This window comes from Giraffa tippelskirchi, chromosome 2 (genome assembly GCF_054371585.1).
Source record: "Giraffa tippelskirchi isolate mGirTip1 chromosome 2, T2T-mGirTip1v1.2.pri, whole genome shotgun sequence".
In the NCBI taxonomy this organism is placed as follows: Eukaryota; Metazoa; Chordata; class Mammalia; order Artiodactyla; family Giraffidae; genus Giraffa; species Giraffa tippelskirchi.
In genome coordinates, this window is record NC_137276.1 from 169,319,229 (window position 1) to 169,338,952 (window position 19,724).

Consider the following 19,724-nt stretch of genomic DNA (forward strand, 5'->3'; position numbering starts at 1 on the left):
CTTCTAACTATTAATTATTCCTAACCCCTAAACTCAGCAAACTTTTTTTGCCATAAACATTCCCCTTACAGGCAGGTTTCAGACAACAATGTTTCCCATGGTCTCAAGCTGCAGCCTATGTGCTCATCCTGGAGCATTCTTTGTAAAGATCCTTGAACAAATGTCAATAGTTAACTTTATGGATTATAACATTCTTTCCAGCCAACTCAACCGGAGGAAGGAAAGGACAAGTCAGAATCACAAGACCTAACTCCTTCATCCTGGGACCGTGCCTGCTGGATGAGGAGAGGGGGTTGGGGCCGTGCCTCCATTTTGTCAGTAATGCCTATCGCAGCTCCCGACAACAGACGAATCATCATAAGCATCTTTCAACTTGTTTCCTTAGCTAAATAAGGGGATAATCATGCTTCTATCTTCCTCAGAGCTTTATGCGAATCAAATAGGAAAGCCCCTTGGTAGACTACAAAGCCCTAGATAAATGCATGTATGGTATTGTAACAGAGATGGCAGAGTTGAAAGTGGTTAGGATACAGGTGAGACTATCTCCAACTGAATGACAGAGGGAATAACAAAGTGAAGATGAAGTAGAGATATCAGTGGGCTGATGGGCACTGTCTAATAAGTCCAGACTTTTTCAATTACAAGAGATAGAAACCCAACCCCAACTGTGTGCTCAATTGCTCAAGTCACGTCTGACTCTGCAACCCCAGGGACTGCAGCCTGCCAGGCTCCTCTGTCCATGGAACTTTCCAGGCAAGAATACTGGAGTTAGTTGTCATTTCCTCCTCCAGGGCATCTTCCCAACCCAGGGATCGAGCCCACATCTCCTGAGTCTCCTGCATTGGCAGGAGGATTCTTTACCACTCCATCACCTGGGAAACCCCAAACCAAATTGGCCAAAGAATAAAACTAAACATACTGACCCACATAATAGAAATAATTACAAAGGTAAAAATGGATACAAGTATGGTAGGATTCAGGTGCTTAAGCGCTGTGATTGGAAATCACTCTTTCTCCATCTCTATAGTGTCTGCCTTCCTCTGTGTTGGTTTTATTTTCAGGCAGATTGTCCTCAAATGGTAACAAAGATTGTCTCCAGCTATGAGAAACCTGTATGCAGGTCAAGAAGCAACAGTTAGAACTGGACATGGAACAACAGACTGGTTCCAAATAGGAAAAGGAGTACGTCAAGGCTGTATATTGTCACCCTGCTTATTTAACTTATATGCAGAGTACATCATGAGAAACGCTGGGCTGGAAGAAACACAAGCTGGAATCAAGATTGCCGGGAGAAATATCAATAACCTCAGATATGCAGATGACACCACCCTTATGGCAGAAAATGAAGAAGAACTAAAGAGCCTCTTGATGAAGGTGAAAGAGGAGAGTGAAAAAGTTGGCTTAAAGCTCAACGTTCAGAAAACTAAGATCATGGCATCTGGTCCCATCCCTTCATGGGAAATAGATGGGGAAACAGTGGAAACAGTGTCAGACTTTATTTTGGGGGGCTCCAGAATCACTGCTGATGGTGACTGCAGCCATGAAATTAAAAGACGCTTACTCCTTGGAAGGAAGGTTATGGCCAACCTAGATAGCATATTAAAAAGCAGAGACATTACTTTGCCAACAAAAGTCCATCTAGTCAAGGCTATGGTTTTTCCAGTGGTCATGTATGGATGTGAGAGTTGGATGGTGAAGAAAGCTGAGTGCCGAAGAATTGATGCTTTTGAACTGTGGTGTTGGAGAAGACTCTTGAGAGTCCCTTGGACTGCAAGGAGATCCAATCAATCCATCCTAAAAGAGATCAATCCTGGGTGTTCGTTGGAAGGTCTGATGTTCACTGAAACTCCGATACTTTGGCCACCTCATGCGAAGGGTTGACTCATTGGTAAAGACCCTAATGCTGGGTAGGATTGGGGGCGGAAGGAGAAGGGGACGACAGAGGATGAGATGGTTGGATGGCATCACCGACTCAATGGACATGGGTTTGGGTGGACTCCGGGAGTTGGTGATGGACAGGGAGGCCTGGCGTGCTGCAATTCATGGGGTCGCAAAGAGTCGGACACGACTGAGCGACTGAACTGAACTGATGCTCTACCAGTTCAGTAACCCTAGTAGAGAAAGGCAGTGCCTTTTTCTCATTTCAACCAAAGTCCTGAAGTAACTCTCATTACCTGGCCTGGATCATATGCTCCTCTCTGAATCAATCACTATGACTGGCATCAATCCCAGCTGAATCACATGGAGGGAGAGTGTGGGAGAAACGTACACTGTGGGAGAACAAATGAAAACCTCCCACACTACCACAGAAGTAGGCTTTAGAAGCTTGTTCCTGAACTGATGATTGTGAGAAGAGGACACAGGACAGAGGAGGGAAGAACATCAAGGGAGGATTTGAGGCAGAGGGAGAGTAGCATTTATTGCAGAAAAGCAAGTTTAAAAAAGGGGATTTACCAAGTGCACTTTGGGAGATGGGGAAGTAGTGTAATGAGACAGATGGTGATCACAGATATCTGTTGGTCAAAACACTGAGAATACATTTAAGAATTCCCAAAGTGGCCCAATACACTCTTTGAGAAATAGTAGTTTAGGAGGCAAAAGCAGACACTGTCATAGACTTTCAATTGGTTCTTTGCTTGTTAGGTGTTTTTGTTCCTAACTGCTGAGGTTGGGGAGGGAGGGAAAAGGACTGTGTCAGTCTTGAAGGAACTAGACTAACGCAGGAGACATAGGCAGAGGTCTCCATATCACTGCCATAATTTTATAGCTTAATGAATCTCAGTGGAAAAAGCAGTGAAGAAATTATCCATAAATTTGCTAAAGTTATAGCCTGTCAGAGAGATGTGAAATGTGAATGACATACACAGCACGCTAAGTACCCTCCACCCACCCACTAAACATAAAGGCCCACCCTGTCTTGTGTTTTTTCTACCCTCCTACATACACATTATACCTGCACACAGGCACATAACAGCAGGGAAGGATTCTCTTGGAACATTGTCAGAATCATTCTTTAGACCTCCCAGGCAGGTCACTACCCTGAAATGAAAAGCTGCCAGCCTCCCATTTTTGAAGCTGGTGGAACAGGGCTGATTAAAGCTGACTTCATACTGAGCAAATACTTGTGAGAGGCAATTTAGTTCTGGATCCATCCTCTGGATCTTAACAATTACCATCACCACCACCCCTGATACTGGCACACTTCTAAGCATTTTCAAACAAAAGGGCTTCACCGTGTGCTTGACCAAAAGAAGACATTAGCCCACTATGACCCTGGACTTAAAGGATTGGCTCTGTGACAGAGAACTGGAGCACAGAGATCACAGCCCCAGGTGAGTACTCATATGGCCAGAATGAGTCTATGTTATGACTTAAAAGTCTGAAACCCAGGAAAGGATATAAAGGGCAATGAAGAGAAGCTAATTCCTTCACAAAAGAAAATCCAGGATGCTCCAATTCTTACTTCATATGCATACCTACTATTACTTGGCCCTCTGTACCTGCTGCTCTGGTCACAGACCCTAGAGCTCTGAATATTCTCTGTTGACTCTCACTTCCAAAACAGACATCTTGGTTACAAGGCCCTGTCTACTACCCAATGACTGACAGTAATTACTGCACACAGTGCTGGGAAGGTGGTATGTTAAAAAGAAACAGCACATAGACATTATCACAAACTCAGCAATTTCACTCTTAGGTATAGGCCCCTCAAATTGAAAACAGGTACTCAAATACATGTATATGAATATTCACAGCAGCATTATTCACAATAGCCAAAATGCTGAAACTATCCAAATGCCCAACAACTGAATAAATAAACAAATTGTGGCATATACACACAACAGAATACTACTCAGTCATAAAAAGGAATGAAGTACTGACACATGCTACAACATAGATGAACCTCTAGAACATTATGCTAAGTTAAAGAGGCCAGATACAAAAGGTCACATACTGAATGATTCCATTTATACAAAATATCCAGAATACGTAAATCTATAGACAGAAAGAAGAATGGTAGTTGCCAAGGACTGTGGTTTCCCCAGGAGAAAGGAAAACAACTGCTTAATGGGTATGGATTTTGTTTTGCAGCGATGAAAATGTTTTGGAACTGGATAGCGAATAAACTAAATGTCACTGAATTGTTCAATATAAAATGATTAATTTTATGTCATATGAATTTCATCACAATTTTTTAAAAAAGGGAGGGGGATACTGACTCAGCTGTTATATACCTTTATTGCCTTACTCCCTCACTTCTACCTGAAGATGTATGTAGATAGATGAAGTATTGGCCATTATGGAACCACAAAGCAACAAATACTTGCCTCAAAAAAGAAAGACTAAGTATAAAGATAAAAGGAAGCTGAGTCTTTGATATCATGAAGGAAACCACAGAATCATCAATTTTAATTTATTAAGAGATAAATAAAATCTCCAGTTGAAGAAATAGCACAATCTTTGCTCCTCACAATTTCTGCTGTAAAGAAGGACCTTAACACAGACTAAGTGAACAAATTCTCTTTAGTTGGATGCATTTGTTAGATGTATTTTGGTTAGGTGGTTTCACCAGTTGCTGGGAAAATGCACTTTGCTGCGTAGATCAGCACTCACCATCTGTAAGCATTCCAAACAGGAAGATGATTAATACAAAATAGCATCACAAACATTAGGTATACAAGTAATGATATAAATGGAAAATAGTCTTTTGTATAAAGGCCATGGCTTACTCCTGGCCTGATAAACATAATTGTTTATTCATTCAGTATTTATTGATGAGTACTTACTATGTGCCAGACATTGAGTCAGGGATATGAGCCAAAACACTGCAGTAAGCAAGAAAGATAAAGCCTTTGCCCTCATGGAGCTTACATTCTAGCAAGGGGAGAGACAGAAACAAACACATGAGCAATCTCACATACACTGCCTGTTAAGATTACGCATACAGAGCACCACTTTGGGCTTCCAACTCCTCTGATTTAGGACTGGCTCTGAGCTCCTCTGTCTCTGGAGTGGCTTCACAGGATGCTCAGGTTCCTCACTTATCCAGGAGTCAGCAGCACTTTCAACATCACAAAATTGGTCTAGGTAGTCAACAATTCTCAGTTCCTTATCTCCACTGCTGATGTCATCCCTAATACTTCATCCTACTTCAGGAAACACACAAAACAAACAAAAAAAAACACCTCACCCGAACCATTTTCACCCATGAAAGGGGAAAAATTAAACCAGAAGCAAAATTCATTATTGTTCCCAAGAGAACGAGTCTACCAACAAAACAAAGCCTACCTTTCTAGTAAAGGATAGGGAGGAGTGGAGCATGAGCACCGCATTCAGGTCAAAAACGTGTACACGAGGAAAAATGTATATAGTCACTAAGTACAATACATAATTCTAGCACCTGAAGAGAATGTCCTAGACTAGTGCTGTTCAACTGAAATACAATGCAAGCTACAAATGTTAGCAATATATGCAATTTAAAATTTTCTAATAGCCATATAAAAGAAATAAAAAGAAACAGGTAAAATTAGCTTTAATAGCATATTTCCTCTAACCTAGCATATCTACAGTACTATCTTTTCAACAAATAATATAAAAATTATTAATAAGGTATTTTACCTTCTTTAATCCTACACTGAGTCTTCAAAATTTGGTAGACATTTCGTATTTACAACACATTTTAATTTGGACTAGATACAGTTCAAGTACTCAATTGTCACAAGTGGCTAGTGGCTACCTTATTGGACAGGGCAGTCCTAGACAAAATATTCACTAAGTTCTCTTTTCCATGAACATTGAAGCTAATAGCTCCCCAGAACTAAAGCTTCTAGGCGTCTCATTGGTTGCACCAAAGAAGCTATATTCTGCTACCCTCTGCAGTTAGTCCTGGGGACACAGTCCTAGGTACCATGAACCACAAGTAAACATAACTAATTGATTAAGAAAAAAAAAAAATATATATATATATATGTGTGTGTGTGTGTGTATATATAATTCAGGCAGGACAAAATGATATGCCTTGGTGGAGAAAAAGAGTATGTTCTCCTACTGCCAATTCATCTGTCCATTCATCCATTCAATATTTGTTGAGAGCCTATCATGTGCCAGAATTAACTGCACATGCTAGTATTCTGTCCTTAATTTTTTTTAGGGCGGGGGGTGGGGGAGTTGAGAGACATAAGAAATAAACAAGTTCACTGTAAACTTGCTGTAAACAGCAATGTTGTTATGAAGAAAATACAGTAGGAAAATATCACCATGAATGGGAGAAGAGATTACTGTAAGAGAAGAGAAGGCTTTTCTGAGAAAGTGCCACTTAAGCTGAGAATGAAATAAAAGTGACAGGAATGGAGAAGAAAATTCTATGCAGAGAATATAGTTAGGGCAAAGACCTAAGGCAGGAAAAACTTTGGCATATTTGCAAAGCAGAGAATGTCAATGTTGTTAGAGAGTAGTTAACAGGAAGAATAGTAGATGTGCTCATAAAAGTAGTCGGGGCCAGATCTCTTAGGACCTATAGAAAAGGGTCAGGAGTTTAGTCTAGATGTTATTGTAAGAAACAATCAATGAAGTGTTTTAAGTAGGGGCAGGGGGAGGTATTAATACGGCCTGGGGTAGGCTGGTAGTGGTGGAAGTATAAGAGGTGAGATTTAGAATATATTTCCAATTTATTAGCAAGTCCTATCAGCTCTACCTTCAAACTTAGGTTATATAAATTAGATTATATTTTGAGTCTGACAGGACTTGCTGATGAACAGGATGTGGGATACAAAACAGAAAGCATGGCCAACTACTAGACTTCTGGAAGGGAAGCCCTCTATTACTAAGACTATTGAAATCACCTTAATAATCTCCAGGTTTCGATTCCAACCCTACGGCAATGCTACAAATTGTTTCCCTGCTAAAATTCTCCAACAGTTGTTTTGAAAAGTGATTTGGCAAGAGCTATAGTTTAAGATGGACATGTCCTTTGATTTGCTACTTCTCTTTTATGGTTCTATCCTATAGAAATATAGAATAAGGATATATAAGGGTAATTCATTATAGCACTTTAATAGTGAAAAACTGGACACTACCTAAATGCCATTTGAGAAGGGAACTGTTATACAAACCACCATATAATTTACAATTCAACCTAGTCCTTATTTTTAAAAATGAATCAGATTTAAATATACAGATATAGAAAGATCTTCAAGATATTTCCAAAACAAATGGCAATGTATGTATGGGCAATGTATATATGATTGTATTCACTTAAAAAGCATTGCAGTGTATTTGCGGGTATGAGTGTGAGTATGTTGTTTCTAAAGGTCTGGGATGATACACACTGTCAACCATGGATATCTTGGGGTAAGTGAGATAGGGATGGGCTGGGTGAGGAGTTCTCATTTTTTACTATATATATATACATATATATATATATATCTCTTATTGGATGAATTTTTAAATAATATATTTATGTAACAACAAATTGTACAACTATTCTGTATGCCTTAATGTGATTAAAGGCACTTTAGCACCTGGCACTAGCCTTTGTTTCCACACAAATTTCTCAGACTTATTTACATCAGGTAAGTGATAATGTACTTTCGTGTAATGGGAAATGTGGGTTGATTGCTGAAACTGGGTCATGTTAGAGACCTATTTGCTTTGCAACTGGAATAGGAATGGCAGCCTCTAGTACTCAGGACAGCAAGATCTTTCTGAAGAGAGGCTAAGGTGCTTGTTCCTTTCCTTGAGGACCCACTAGAATTAGTTCATTCCTTTTAGCTGTTCATAGGAAGAAGCAAAATTTCAAGGCATTTCCTGTTTCAACCCATTCGGCTTTATATGTTTTAAGAATATCTGTACTTATCTTATTCACAGTTTATTTTGCTTTTATAATATAAAAAGCCAATAGAAAGGACAATAAGTTTAGTGCCATAGTTATAGTTCCTTTATGAAAATCTTCTTCATTTCCCCAAGAGATTTAAAAAAGAAAAATTTTTAAGTGATAGTAGCATAGCTCTGCTAGAGGTAACTGTGCAACAGCTTTGATGGAAACAAAATGCTGAACAAATAGAAGGTGGAATTATACCAATTTCTAAATTCTAAAGATTTTCATATTTGTTTTTTGATTGTCATCTCCTAGTTACTTTTTTTTTTTTTTAACTCAGGAATAAGGAGAACAAGAAACTACACATGTAAGTTTTTCTATTGTAGTACTGGCTGGGAATCTAGCCAAACAGCCAACTGGTAGAAAGAGGAGGAACTGCTCTTCCCGATCTCATTCCCATTCACTAATGATCTCAAAATGACACCAAAAAGAGTTATGAAATATTCAATTATTTCCTCCTCAGTTATCGAGGTCAGAAATGAAGTACCTTGGCAGGACAGGAAGACAAAAGCCTAGTTAGTAATTTTTTATGCTCTGGTTTTCTATGTTCTAAATCCTCAAGCTGCTCTCTACACCAGCCCTTCCATTAAAATATCCTTCAACTGGCTTGAATTGCTGTAGCACATCAAAAGACTTCTTCTTGTTTTGTTATTATTATTCAGCCTCACTTTAAAATGCATTAGCTACCACTTACCTTCATAAAACATCAGAGCAGAAAGGAATATTGGTGATCCTACCATAATCCTCTCATTATTGATAACTGAGAAACTAGCCCAGGAAGATCACGTCAGGTAATAGTGTCACACTGCAAGTGTCTAGTTAACTGGGACTAGAACCTAGTCTCCTGACTTCCAGGCTATGCCAAATTGGCTGTTTTCTTTTAATCATTTAAAGTTAATGCTCCTTAAGGTGTTCTGGAAAAAAAGTGGTATCTAAATGAGAAAAAGGCTTCAACTACCAGGGCAGATGGATTGGAAGCAATCTTCCAGCAGATACAAAGCTATGGATCACCTAGGGCCAAAGTTGTTTACTCATCACCTGACTTTGGTCACTGTATGAACAATATTTACTCAGTGCAGTGAGAGGGAAAAAAAGTGGCAAAATGGGGGGAGGGGATAAAAGTGGGTGGAAAAATGGTTTCTTAGTTAGGGAAATATTTTGATAGACCACTTCGGATATGATAGGATCTTTCAAGGCCGTACTTGGAACAGGAATAAAATAAAGAACTAAGTTATTTTTTCTAATACATTTATAACTTTCCAAGGTCTTTGGAAAGAAAAAGGTGATGATGAGAAGGAAAAAGGAAGCTGAAATATTACAGCAGTCTGCTTGGGATGAAACATGTGAGAATGGCAAAGACACTCTTTAAGAACAAAGACGTGCAACATATTCCTTGACTATTCAATGCTGAATCCTTCCCATTGACCATCCCTTGCCCTCTACTATAATACAAGACTTCAGTGAAAATCTGCCACACAGACTTGTGTCCATGGTTACTGTGAGTCAGTACAGATGGTGCAGAGGCAAGGCAAAGAAGCCAGGGAAGCATGGAGGCTTCCTGAAGTAAGGAGAAACCTGGCCAGTGTAATGGCTAGGATACCAAACAAAAAACATTTCAAGGAAAAGATGGGTTGACAGCTCAAAGAGCAGCTAAAGAGACTGAAAAATAAAGAAAATAAGAAATAAGACATTAAAAAAAAAAACTGAACAATTTCAGCACAGTCATAGGTTATAACACAGACTCCAAGAGGGAGATGAAAGAATAGATAACAGATAAGAAAAATAGAATGGTAGCTTTAGGAAAAAGAATATGCAAGTGAGATCAAGAAAAAAACAGCAAGAAACAAGTATTCACTGAAATGAAGAGCTGACAGTTCACCTAGAACTACATTTCAAAACTTAACATCTTATTACTACTGAACTTCTTTCTAAACTATCAATGTTTAGAAAACCATGTTTAAAAGTTGAATAGCCCTATTTGCACAAGGTACATACTTAAAGTCATTCTTAAGGCAACTTATGGCCAGAAAAAAGTTTAGATCACATACAATTGCATCTACTATTTGAAACAATGCCAATAAGAGAAAAATTTCTGAAACATTTTTCTTCATTGGGAAGAGTATTCATTTTAATTATGCTCCAAGATGTTACAGAGCTAGAAATTAACAAGTTTCAGTCAGTATAAAATAGATTTATTGTCAATATTTAGTCATTAATACAACCCAGGTTAATGAAACATTACTTCACACAAGGCTCAGATGCTCTAAAATCTATCTTAACTTTACACATGTACTAGAAAACGATAAATACCCAAAAATGACAATACAAGGGAAAATATTACAAAAAATACAACTGTAGACCCTTGTATGAAAGTTCTTTAAAATTCTGCCTTTGGAAATAATACCATGCTACATATCAGAAACAAAAGTAAACTATTTTCCTTGAGGTTACAATGCTCAACAATATACTGGATGCACTCTAAAATACCATGCTTGACAAGAATCAAAAGAGACAAAGAAGGCCTTCAAAAAGGTTGAGAGGAAAAAACAAAAGAGTAATCAATTGTTATATGCTGATTTCTTCTGCGATGGCCTCTTTAAACAATTTATAGCACTGTGGAAGAACTGAAAAAGAAGGGTAGTAGTCTCAGCTTTCTATAAAGGATTTCCAAATCAGCACAAACTCAGACAATTTTAAAAGGTACTATTCCCGATGCTCTTGACTCTTCAATACTTTACATGGACTCCTTATCCTAAGCCCAAGTTTTTTTCTCCAATTTATTCCTAAGGACTTTCCAAACACACTTTCTGTTTTCTATTATCCAATATACAAACCACAAGGCAGTAAGCAAAACAATAACATCTGTCAGTCAAGTCAGTTCTAAAGACACCAATTTTGGTTTAGATATTAATCATGAGATACAGGCATAACCATCCTCCTTCCACACATACTCTCATCTCCCCTTACACAATGACTCCATCTTCAACCGTGAGGCAATGTGAAGCTTTAAGATTTTTTTTCCCTACATTAATGACTTGCCTGTTGTGAAGTTGCTTGGTTGGCAGCAACATCAGGGGCTGTTAGGAATGCTTGGTCAGAACAGATAAAAAGGATGCGACCAGTGAATTACTGTAACCTATCATAATGGGCTTCTACAGGCAGACAGGAAGAATTTACCTTATAAACTTCTCGCACTCATTTCAGAAGGGAGAAAAATGTGTCTCAAAAAAGGAAAGGAAAAAGATTAGATAAGGGAATACAGCAAAATATTAATACTGTAGTAATAGGAAAGGGAATGGTTATAGCCAACCTACTTTGTGGGGGAAGTTTCTGGCATAAAAAAATCAAATTTTCCCTCCCATTCATTATTGTTTGCACAAGATTAACAGTTGCTTTACATCAAGAGGGGCAGAAAGCCACTAAACATTTCTTCAAAGGTAAGAAATCTCTTTTTGAAATGAGCATTAGAGAAAGGAGGAAAAGGTAGGGAAAGCTCACTCAAAGAGGTCCTCAAACATGCGTTGTCCCATTGCTATATATGCTTCCTTTTCCTCTGGTGTCATTTGGGCCACCAGCTCTGGCTTCTGGCTCACTTCACTATAGGAGAATGGACGGCCAGCCACCATGACAACGGGGTCATCTGCTACTTCCTCAAATTCATCATCTTCCTCATCCTCTTCCCCACGATGTGCAGCCACAGTGGCCACACGGGGTGGAGAGTCATCATCTGACTCGCTGGTCTCACTCTCAGAGTCGCTGCCGTTGGCAGCGGTCGCGGGAGCAGCCGCCCCCACTGAACCCGTGGGGGCAGACGAGGTCTTCTTCTCGTGAATGAGCAACGCTCGCATGACCTCCTCATTATCATCTGGCCCTGCACGGCCTTCTTCATGCTCCTGAAATGAGTCTATATCTATGCCTCCTGGAAAGAGAAAATCAGAAAGTCAATATTCTTAAATATAAAAGGCACTCCTTTACAGCTAATAAAATATAAAAGTTTAGTATATTTAAATATAGGATAATATAAGGTTAACAGATTTCGCTGGTTTCATTTTTTGAGCTACTGTCCAAAAGATATTCAAAATGTTTCTCACAAACTAGAGCTTAAAAACCTTAAGTATAGCTGACCCTTGAACAATGTGGGTTTGACCTGTGCAGGCCCACTTATCCATGGATTTTTTTTTTTTCCTAATAGTAAATACTACAGTAACATATGATCCATGGTTGGTTGAATCCATGGATGTGGAGGAACTATGAACGTAAGTTATACTCAGATTAATCCCTGTAGTGTTCAAGGGTCAACTGTACCTGGGTCTGTTTTGATTTGTTTTGTTTTTTAATATCTACTTATTGATTGGGCTGCATCAGGTCTTAGTTAGGGCACATGGGATCTTTACTGGGTACACAGGGTTAGTTGCCCTGTGGCATGTGGGATCTTAGTTTCCCAATCAGGGATCAAATGCATGTTTCCTACACTGCAAGGTGGATTCTTAACTACTGGATCATCAGGGAAGTCCCTGCACATGGGTTTTAAGAGACATATAGCTTGGATCTGAACCCTGGTTCTTCCAACATGCAAGCTGTAACACTTTGGGCAAGTTATTTAGTCTCTAAACTTCGGTACCTTTTTCTATAAGATGGGATGGTAAAAGTGTTTGGCTTCTAGGGCTCTGGTTAAGAACATGAAATAATGTCTATGAAGGACCAAGTTTGTAGCTGGCCTAACAGGACATCAAAATAAAGCTCCTCATCCTGCTTGGGGCAAAAGCCAAAGGTCTTACAATAATCTATAAAGTTCCACATCATCTGAACTCCTCCTGCCCAACTACTTGTCCCTTCTCTTACCCCTTGCTCATTCTGCTCCAGTCACAGTGGCCTCCATGGTATTCCCCGTGCACACCACACATACATTCCTACCTCAGGCCCTCTCCACTGCCCATTTCCTTTGCCTGGGGTATTTTTCCTCTAGGTACCTATACTCCCTTGCATCTTTCATGTCTTTACTCAAATTTTACATTCTTTCAATTCACCCCTACCTCTATATTCTTAATGCTCTATTTTTTTCCCTATAGCATTTATTTTCTAACATAGTACTTTATGTCTAGTGTCTCTGTCACCTACTTTCCACAAATGTCAGTTCTCCACAACAGATATTTACCTTTTCTACTCAGTGATATATCCCATGCACCCAGAATAGTGCCTACTGCTTGTTAGGTACTGAATAAATATTTGATGAATGAGTAAATAAATGGCAGCTTATTTTCCTGAAGCAAATTAAGTGTACTTTGAACTCTATCTAGGAATCTAGTATCAGAAAGGAAACTTCTCCCATCACACACTTCCTATCATTTTGTGTACACGTTACAAATGAAGAATTTAAGAAAAACATTTGCATCCTGTATTCTGAAAATAATACCAAATATAATGCCATTTAAAACACAGAGAAGAAATTAAAATGTTGATTGAAACCTGACTCCTTTATTAAAATCCTGACTAACATTTATTAGATGTGTTATTTTGGCCAAGCTACTTCATCTTTTTCTGCTTCAGTTTTCTGAAGTACAAAAAGGGTGGAAAATAGTATTTATCTCACTGGATTACCAGGGTGATTAAGTGAATATTTGCAAAGGCCTGGCACTTAGATTAGTGTTATCTGTTATCATTATCAAGAGAAGACCCGTGTGTGCTAAGTCGCTTCACTCCTCGTGGCCGACTCTGTGCGACCCTATGGAGTGAGTGTAGCCCACCAGGCTCCTCTGTCCATGGGATTCTCCAGGCAAGCATACTGGGGTAGGTTGGTTGCCATGCCCAATTCTGGCCATGGATAAAGTGAAAGCATCTTCTCACTAACATATGAGAATGAATTAGTTGTAATCTTGGACATTTTTACAACGTACAGATTGAACTCCTAAGATGAGACATATAAGAAAGAGAAAAGGAAACAGGAATTGAGAAGTTAAGTTTAGATAAGAGAAAACAAGTTTTTGATAACATGGATGTAGAAGTGAGAATTGAAATCAAACTTAACTATTTAAAAATAGTGCCAAAGGCTGAACCTCCTCCTTAGGGTCCTTATTGCCAAAGTAGTATTTCAAGGGGAAAAAAAGACAACTAATGTATGCAAGTCAAAACTAAATGAAGTCATGTCTAAAAGATTTCTGACAAGGTTCCTGAGAGACTTAGGCAAAAAAGGAATTGTTCTGTTACAGACAGAAGACAAAAAATAAGGATAAATGAAATCTCTAAATGGTAAAACAGAAAAACTAGTTCTAGGAACAGTCTTACTTAACAGTTATAAATTACGAAGAAGATGTGTACTGGGAAACTGTCACGTTCACTGATAAGGCAAGCAATCCTGGGTACTTAAAGGCTAAAGTTAACACCAGAAAAATATAGGAAGAGCTGAAGGTTGAATAAGTGGGCATAAGAGTGTCAGATCTACTTTGTTTTTCAAACTTGCTGAGTTTGGGGGATTTTTTTTCAGTTTAAAAATTTTTTTTGGCTATGCTGTGCAGCAAGAGGGATCTTGGTTCCCTAATCAGGGATCAAACACATGCCCCCTGCACCGGGAGTGCATAGTCTTAACCACTGGCCGCTAGGGTAGTCCCTAGATCTATTTTAGTACTGGCATAGTGTAAGAAAATCTGCCTAGAGAAAAATAGTCTAAAATATACTGAAAAACCTGATCTAAACTATCACATAAAGGGAAGGAGAGAATCTGAAAAAAATTCCTGCAAATAATTCTAAAGTTGTCTTAATATGCTTCCAGAACCAAAGCAATAAAGAGTCATGTAAAATCTGAAGGATATTTAAAATAAAACTCAAATAATTAATGATAAAATCACTCATAAATAATATGTATTGTTCTGGTCATTAGGTCTCAAGTAAAGTATATTACAATTGGAGATAGTCCAGAAAAATACAATTAAAATAAGACAAAAAATGTAGGTGGAGATGACTTGGGGGAAGAGAATGGTTTGTAAGGAGAGTAGAAAAGAATTAGAATTATCACCAAAGTAATGAGGACATGATTGCAGTCTATGGAATTCTTAAAGATATTAAAGTAACTTGAACTCTGAGGAAAATAAAGTGTTGGACAAATAAGACTCACTCTACTATCATAAAATCTAATGAGAGCAAATTTAGACCTAACAGCATATACTATTTAATACACAGAAGGAAATATTCACAAAAGGGAACTAAGACTAGATGACTTATTTAAAGTCCTTATGATTTAAATTCCACCATTCTAGGAATTATAAACATTGAATGTTAAACTTATGAGCCTAATTGTATATAACACTGGCTAATAATAGTTTTACTTCATTCAATTTTGTTCCTACGTCCACAGAAAAAAAGGCTTGTTGCTTCAAGAATAGGCAAGAAGCCAAGCTGGGGAAAACAAACCATTAAATAGTTGACAGACTAACTACGATATAATCTAAAAAACTTGCGTTAAAATAACTAAACATCACAGCCAAGGTAACCAATAGGAAGAAGGGAGACTGAAGTATGACTACCAAGGAAAATTTTTTTCCAGTTGTAATTAAAAAACTAAAGAGAATCACACTAGAGGTATTACCTGCTTTTACCATCACTACCCAACTCCACACTACTTTCACAATTCTTAGCATACACAGTAAAAGAAATGCTAATTATGAAGGGGAAAGAGGTTAGGAAAAAAGTAAAAAAAACAAGTGGTTTTTAGTTACTGATGATTCTTCAGCATTAAAGAACCAGACTCTGATACATTGGTAATGATACATAACCTAGGAATAGGGGCGAGTAGGTTATAATACTAATGAAATCTGACTAGAGGTACAGACTCCCTATTTCACCCCTGTTTCCCAGTTTCTGAGTAATATATATCCAGTTTTAGCCTCCCATTTCCTACCTATCCCTAAACCATCATCATCCAAAGTCTCTAAATTCAGTAATTTGAGACTAAAATTTATAAAGTAAAATGGTGCTCAAACTTCTGATTATTATGCAACTGTTAACACTTCAGGGCTCACAGAGATTTCTAAAACCTTCTGGTATAAAGTTCTGTCAATCTTCTTGGATGGTGAGATACTTGTTCTTTATTCATGTGATATCTTTTTATGTATTTCAAGCAGCACAACTCCTTTTTATTTATGAGGAGGCAACATAAAAAGTTTGGGCTAGTGTATAGTTAAGGCTCCCAATTCAAAGAAATAAAAATGCATGTAAAAAGGCAACAGAAGATTAAAGAAGAGATGAATTTGGCCACTTTACATACAAGAGTACTTTTGCAAGAAATTAAGACAAAACAATGACAATTTCTCAAATCTAAAAACAGAGATTTAAAAAGTTGTCTGTTATTTCAACTAAGTTGAAGGATAATACAAGAATACTGGGTGGTTTTACTGCTTATTGCTCAATTTACTTTCTGCTATAAGGCAACTATTTTATAAAACAGATGAGGGATGGTTTTCAATAAAACTAAGAATTGCCCAGGCAAAATTTCTTACCAAGTCAAGTTTATTTTCTACTGAACTTAAAACATATTCATCTTACTAACTTCTACTCTTACCTTCTTTCATCTCTTCAGAACTATATGCTCCTTGGACAGTGCTCTCTCTTAACCAAATAGGTCTCTCTTTGGCAGATTTCCCCTCCAGTGAGGCTCGATGAAGATCTTCTTGGTCATCCATGTTAATGACAACATTCTGAGTGTATAAGTCTTCATAGGAGGGACCCTTGGTGGTCCACGCTTCCCGGTGGTGCCCACCTGCCAGGCCAGCAGCTCCAGCTGCAGTTGCCGCACGGTCCTTGCTACATTAAAAGATCAGAGAAGGAAAGAAAGAAGAAAACTTGAAGTCTTAGTGCAAGAAAAGAAGGGTAGCTGGGGAAGTGGTTACTGAAGTATTACATATAAATGTAATCATGCACACATGCTTTAATAATTCTGAGAATTTGCTCTTATACCTCTGGGTAAAGCTTACATTGGTTAGAAAAACACATCATATTTATATTTAAGTTCCTCAAACTCTGAATCCTCTGGTGTGTACAAATGATTGAGGTTGGATAGATTTAAGATGTTTCAATAAATATACTTAGTGAGAGGGGAGAAAGATATAGTGACATAGACCACTTAAAGGCACTAATCTGGCAAAACTCTCTCCCAGTAAAATCTTTGATGAGAATTTTGTTTTAAAACAAAACAAAACAAAAACCCAAAACAAAACGTATGTTATATGTTTAAAAGCATCTTCTCAGCTGAATGCAGAAGAATTCAAAGTAATTCTATGGGCTTTTCCCTGTCTTTCATGTGCTGAGAAGCTATAAAAGTATTCTACAAAGCCAGACTCCAACTCAGAATCAATGTTCTTCTGCAACTCACCAAATAAGGCAACTCTTCATGCAGAGATTAGCCTCTTTTCTGTCAAGTTGTATCTCTCCATCTCTGCAACTACACTGACTCTCCATATCCAGCTCCAACCATTATTTCTACTCCATGGCAACCATAATCTATTTCTGAGTCTATTTTGTTTAGCTTTTTAAACATCTGTCTCTACTAGCCATGATTTTTTTGTTGTTAAAAATAATTTTATTTATTTATTTTTGGCTGTGGTGGGTCTTCACTGCTGCACGGGCTTTTCTCTGGTTGCAGCGAGCAAGGACTACTCTTCACTGCAGTGCAAGGGCTTCTCATTGCAGTGGCTTATCTTGTCATGGAGCACAGGCTTCAGGGCCTGAGGGCTTCAGTAGTTGCATCATGTGGGCTCAGTAGTTGGGGCTCTCAGGCTCTAGAGCACAGGCTCAATAGTTGTGGCCCACGGGCTTAGCTGCTCCGTGGCATATGGGATCTTTCCGGACCAGGGATCGAACCTGTGTCTCCTGCATTGGCAGGCAGATTCTTTACCATTGAGCCACCAGGGAAGACCCATGGTCATCTTAGTCTGCTTCAGACCAGATCACTCCTTATTTTTCTCTAGTCACTTAATGTTTTCTCATCTCAGCTGAGTTAAGTTTTAGTCTTTCTGCTGCTCCTTCTGCTTGTTTTACTTTCAATCTGCTCCATACTCTTTTGAATATACCTGATTCTGTGTCTAAGCTCACACCTTATCTCTCTTTGCCTGCTACTGATGCTTTCTGCATCAACATCTATGCATGACTCTCCCGCCCTTTCTGTTTAGACAACTCTGTTTTATTCCATAAATTATCTCCATGTTTCATGAACTACCTGCTTACTTAGTACCTGCCCTGTATCTTTCTCCATATCTTTTTCAGTGTTCTTTTCCATGTCTACTGATTCCCTTGCCCCATATTTCTCTTACTTTTCTGCCATTTTTTCCCTAAATTTTTCCCATGGATCCTAAACTGTCTTCTGTGCAGTACCCTTTCTCATTCTGAGCCTAAGCAATACTTCATTTGTCTTTAAGTTCTGTATCACTTCTTTCAGAAGCTGCTCACTATTTTTCCTTCTCTTTGATCCTACTTCATGTCTGCTTACTCCATTGCTCCTCATTTCTTCCTGGGCCCACTTACATCTACTTCTTTGTCTCATGTTTAATTAAGACTTCTTTGATATATATGGGGGTCACAAAGAGTTAAGACACAATTTGAGCGACTGATGCATACTGTGGTCCATGTATCTGACTGGCTCATTACATCTCTCCCTGAGAACACTATGTTTCTCTGGAGGTAATCTTGGTTTCATCCCATACCTCCTTGCCTCTGGATATCTACAGACCCACTGCCACTTTTTCCCTCAAAACAAAAAAATTTTAAAAAATGCACCCTCTCTAGCTGTACAAACTATGCTGATCTTGTCACTTAATCCATGCCTTCTAACTGCTGATCTTAGCTGTACCAGGGCTGCTTTGTACATCATTCTTTCCCACAGACTTTTTATTAGTTATCTCCTCACCCACTCTGAGTTTAGGCCTAGGAGGCATCTCTCTGTACCCAATCCATCTACCTGTCTTGCTATAGTTTAAAGTCTTATGTTACAGTTACAAATAATTGGTTTCTTTCTAGCTAGCTTTTATTCCTTCCTGCATTCATTCTAATGTTACTTTTTGCATTATTTACAATGTTGATCTCAATTTAATCCATATCTGTTCTTCATTCCTTTTCTATCGTCCAGGTTGTCTTCTAAAAGGCTGTATTGTTGCTTTCACTATAATATGACTCTACTTAGTCTGGTGTAAGTTGTCTTTTTAAATGTTGGTCTCTCTCAAGCATTCAGTTTTCTCTTCTCTCTTAGCCTGATCTGTGTTTTCATGTTTCTGTGCTTACTCTACATTCTAAGTCTCTCCTCTCTCACCCAGTTGTCTCCTTAACTCCTTTTAATGTCTCTTCTATCTTCACCTAATATTCTTACCTTGTTGTGCTGAGCCTGTCCTATATGCCTGTCTGCGCCCACATACGTCTCTCTGAGTTAGCCAGATGCCTTTTCTGTCTCTCTCCACCCACTCAATGTTTCTCTAGTTCTGACCTGGCCAACTCCTTCCTGTCCTTTTTCTCCTTCACCCAGAATCTTAAATGATCCACTCAATCTTTCTGTAGCTACTATTTCCTCATATCGTCTTGAACACATAGTTGTCATCTATGCTGTATCTTTAGCATTAACTCTGAAGACTATGTTCTGAAGGTTAGGTTAGTAAGTGTTCAGTACTTTGGATAGGACAATTCAAATAAATGTGAACATAAGACTACTTTTAAAAAGTCTTTTGTTTTCATTACTCCATTATAGAAACTCAAGATTGGTTTTATTTTGGTTTGAGGCAGGAAAGATTTGGCCAAGTTAAACAAATTATTAAATTTGGAAGAATTTTTTTAAAGATATTTTTAAGCATGGAGAATTGACTACACAGATTTTATT

The 19,724-nt window shown here is 38.3% G+C and overlaps 1 protein-coding gene across 17 annotated transcripts in view; it reads right to left on the reverse strand.

The window, feature by feature from the left end:
• The window catches only part of GTF2E1 (general transcription factor IIE subunit 1), a 156,533-nt gene that overhangs the window by 49,020 nt on the left and 87,789 nt on the right, over window positions 1-19,724 (reverse strand). For 9 of the 17 annotated variants that reach the window (XM_081571873.1, XM_081571868.1, XM_081571871.1 and 6 more), the window contains 3 exons: window positions 16,428-16,669; window positions 11,375-11,795; window positions 4,381-4,617 (listed from right to left, as the gene is read on the reverse strand). In XM_081571873.1, the coding sequence (XP_081427999.1) occupies window positions 4,611-4,617; window positions 11,375-11,795; window positions 16,428-16,669 (670 nt within the window). In that variant the 3' untranslated portion in view covers window positions 4,381-4,610. Of the gene's footprint in view, window positions 1-4,380; window positions 4,618-9,976; window positions 11,796-16,427; window positions 16,670-19,724 lie in introns of those variants that run through there. The other 8 variants (XM_081571877.1, XM_081571878.1, XM_081571879.1 and 5 more) reach the window with 2 other exon arrangements.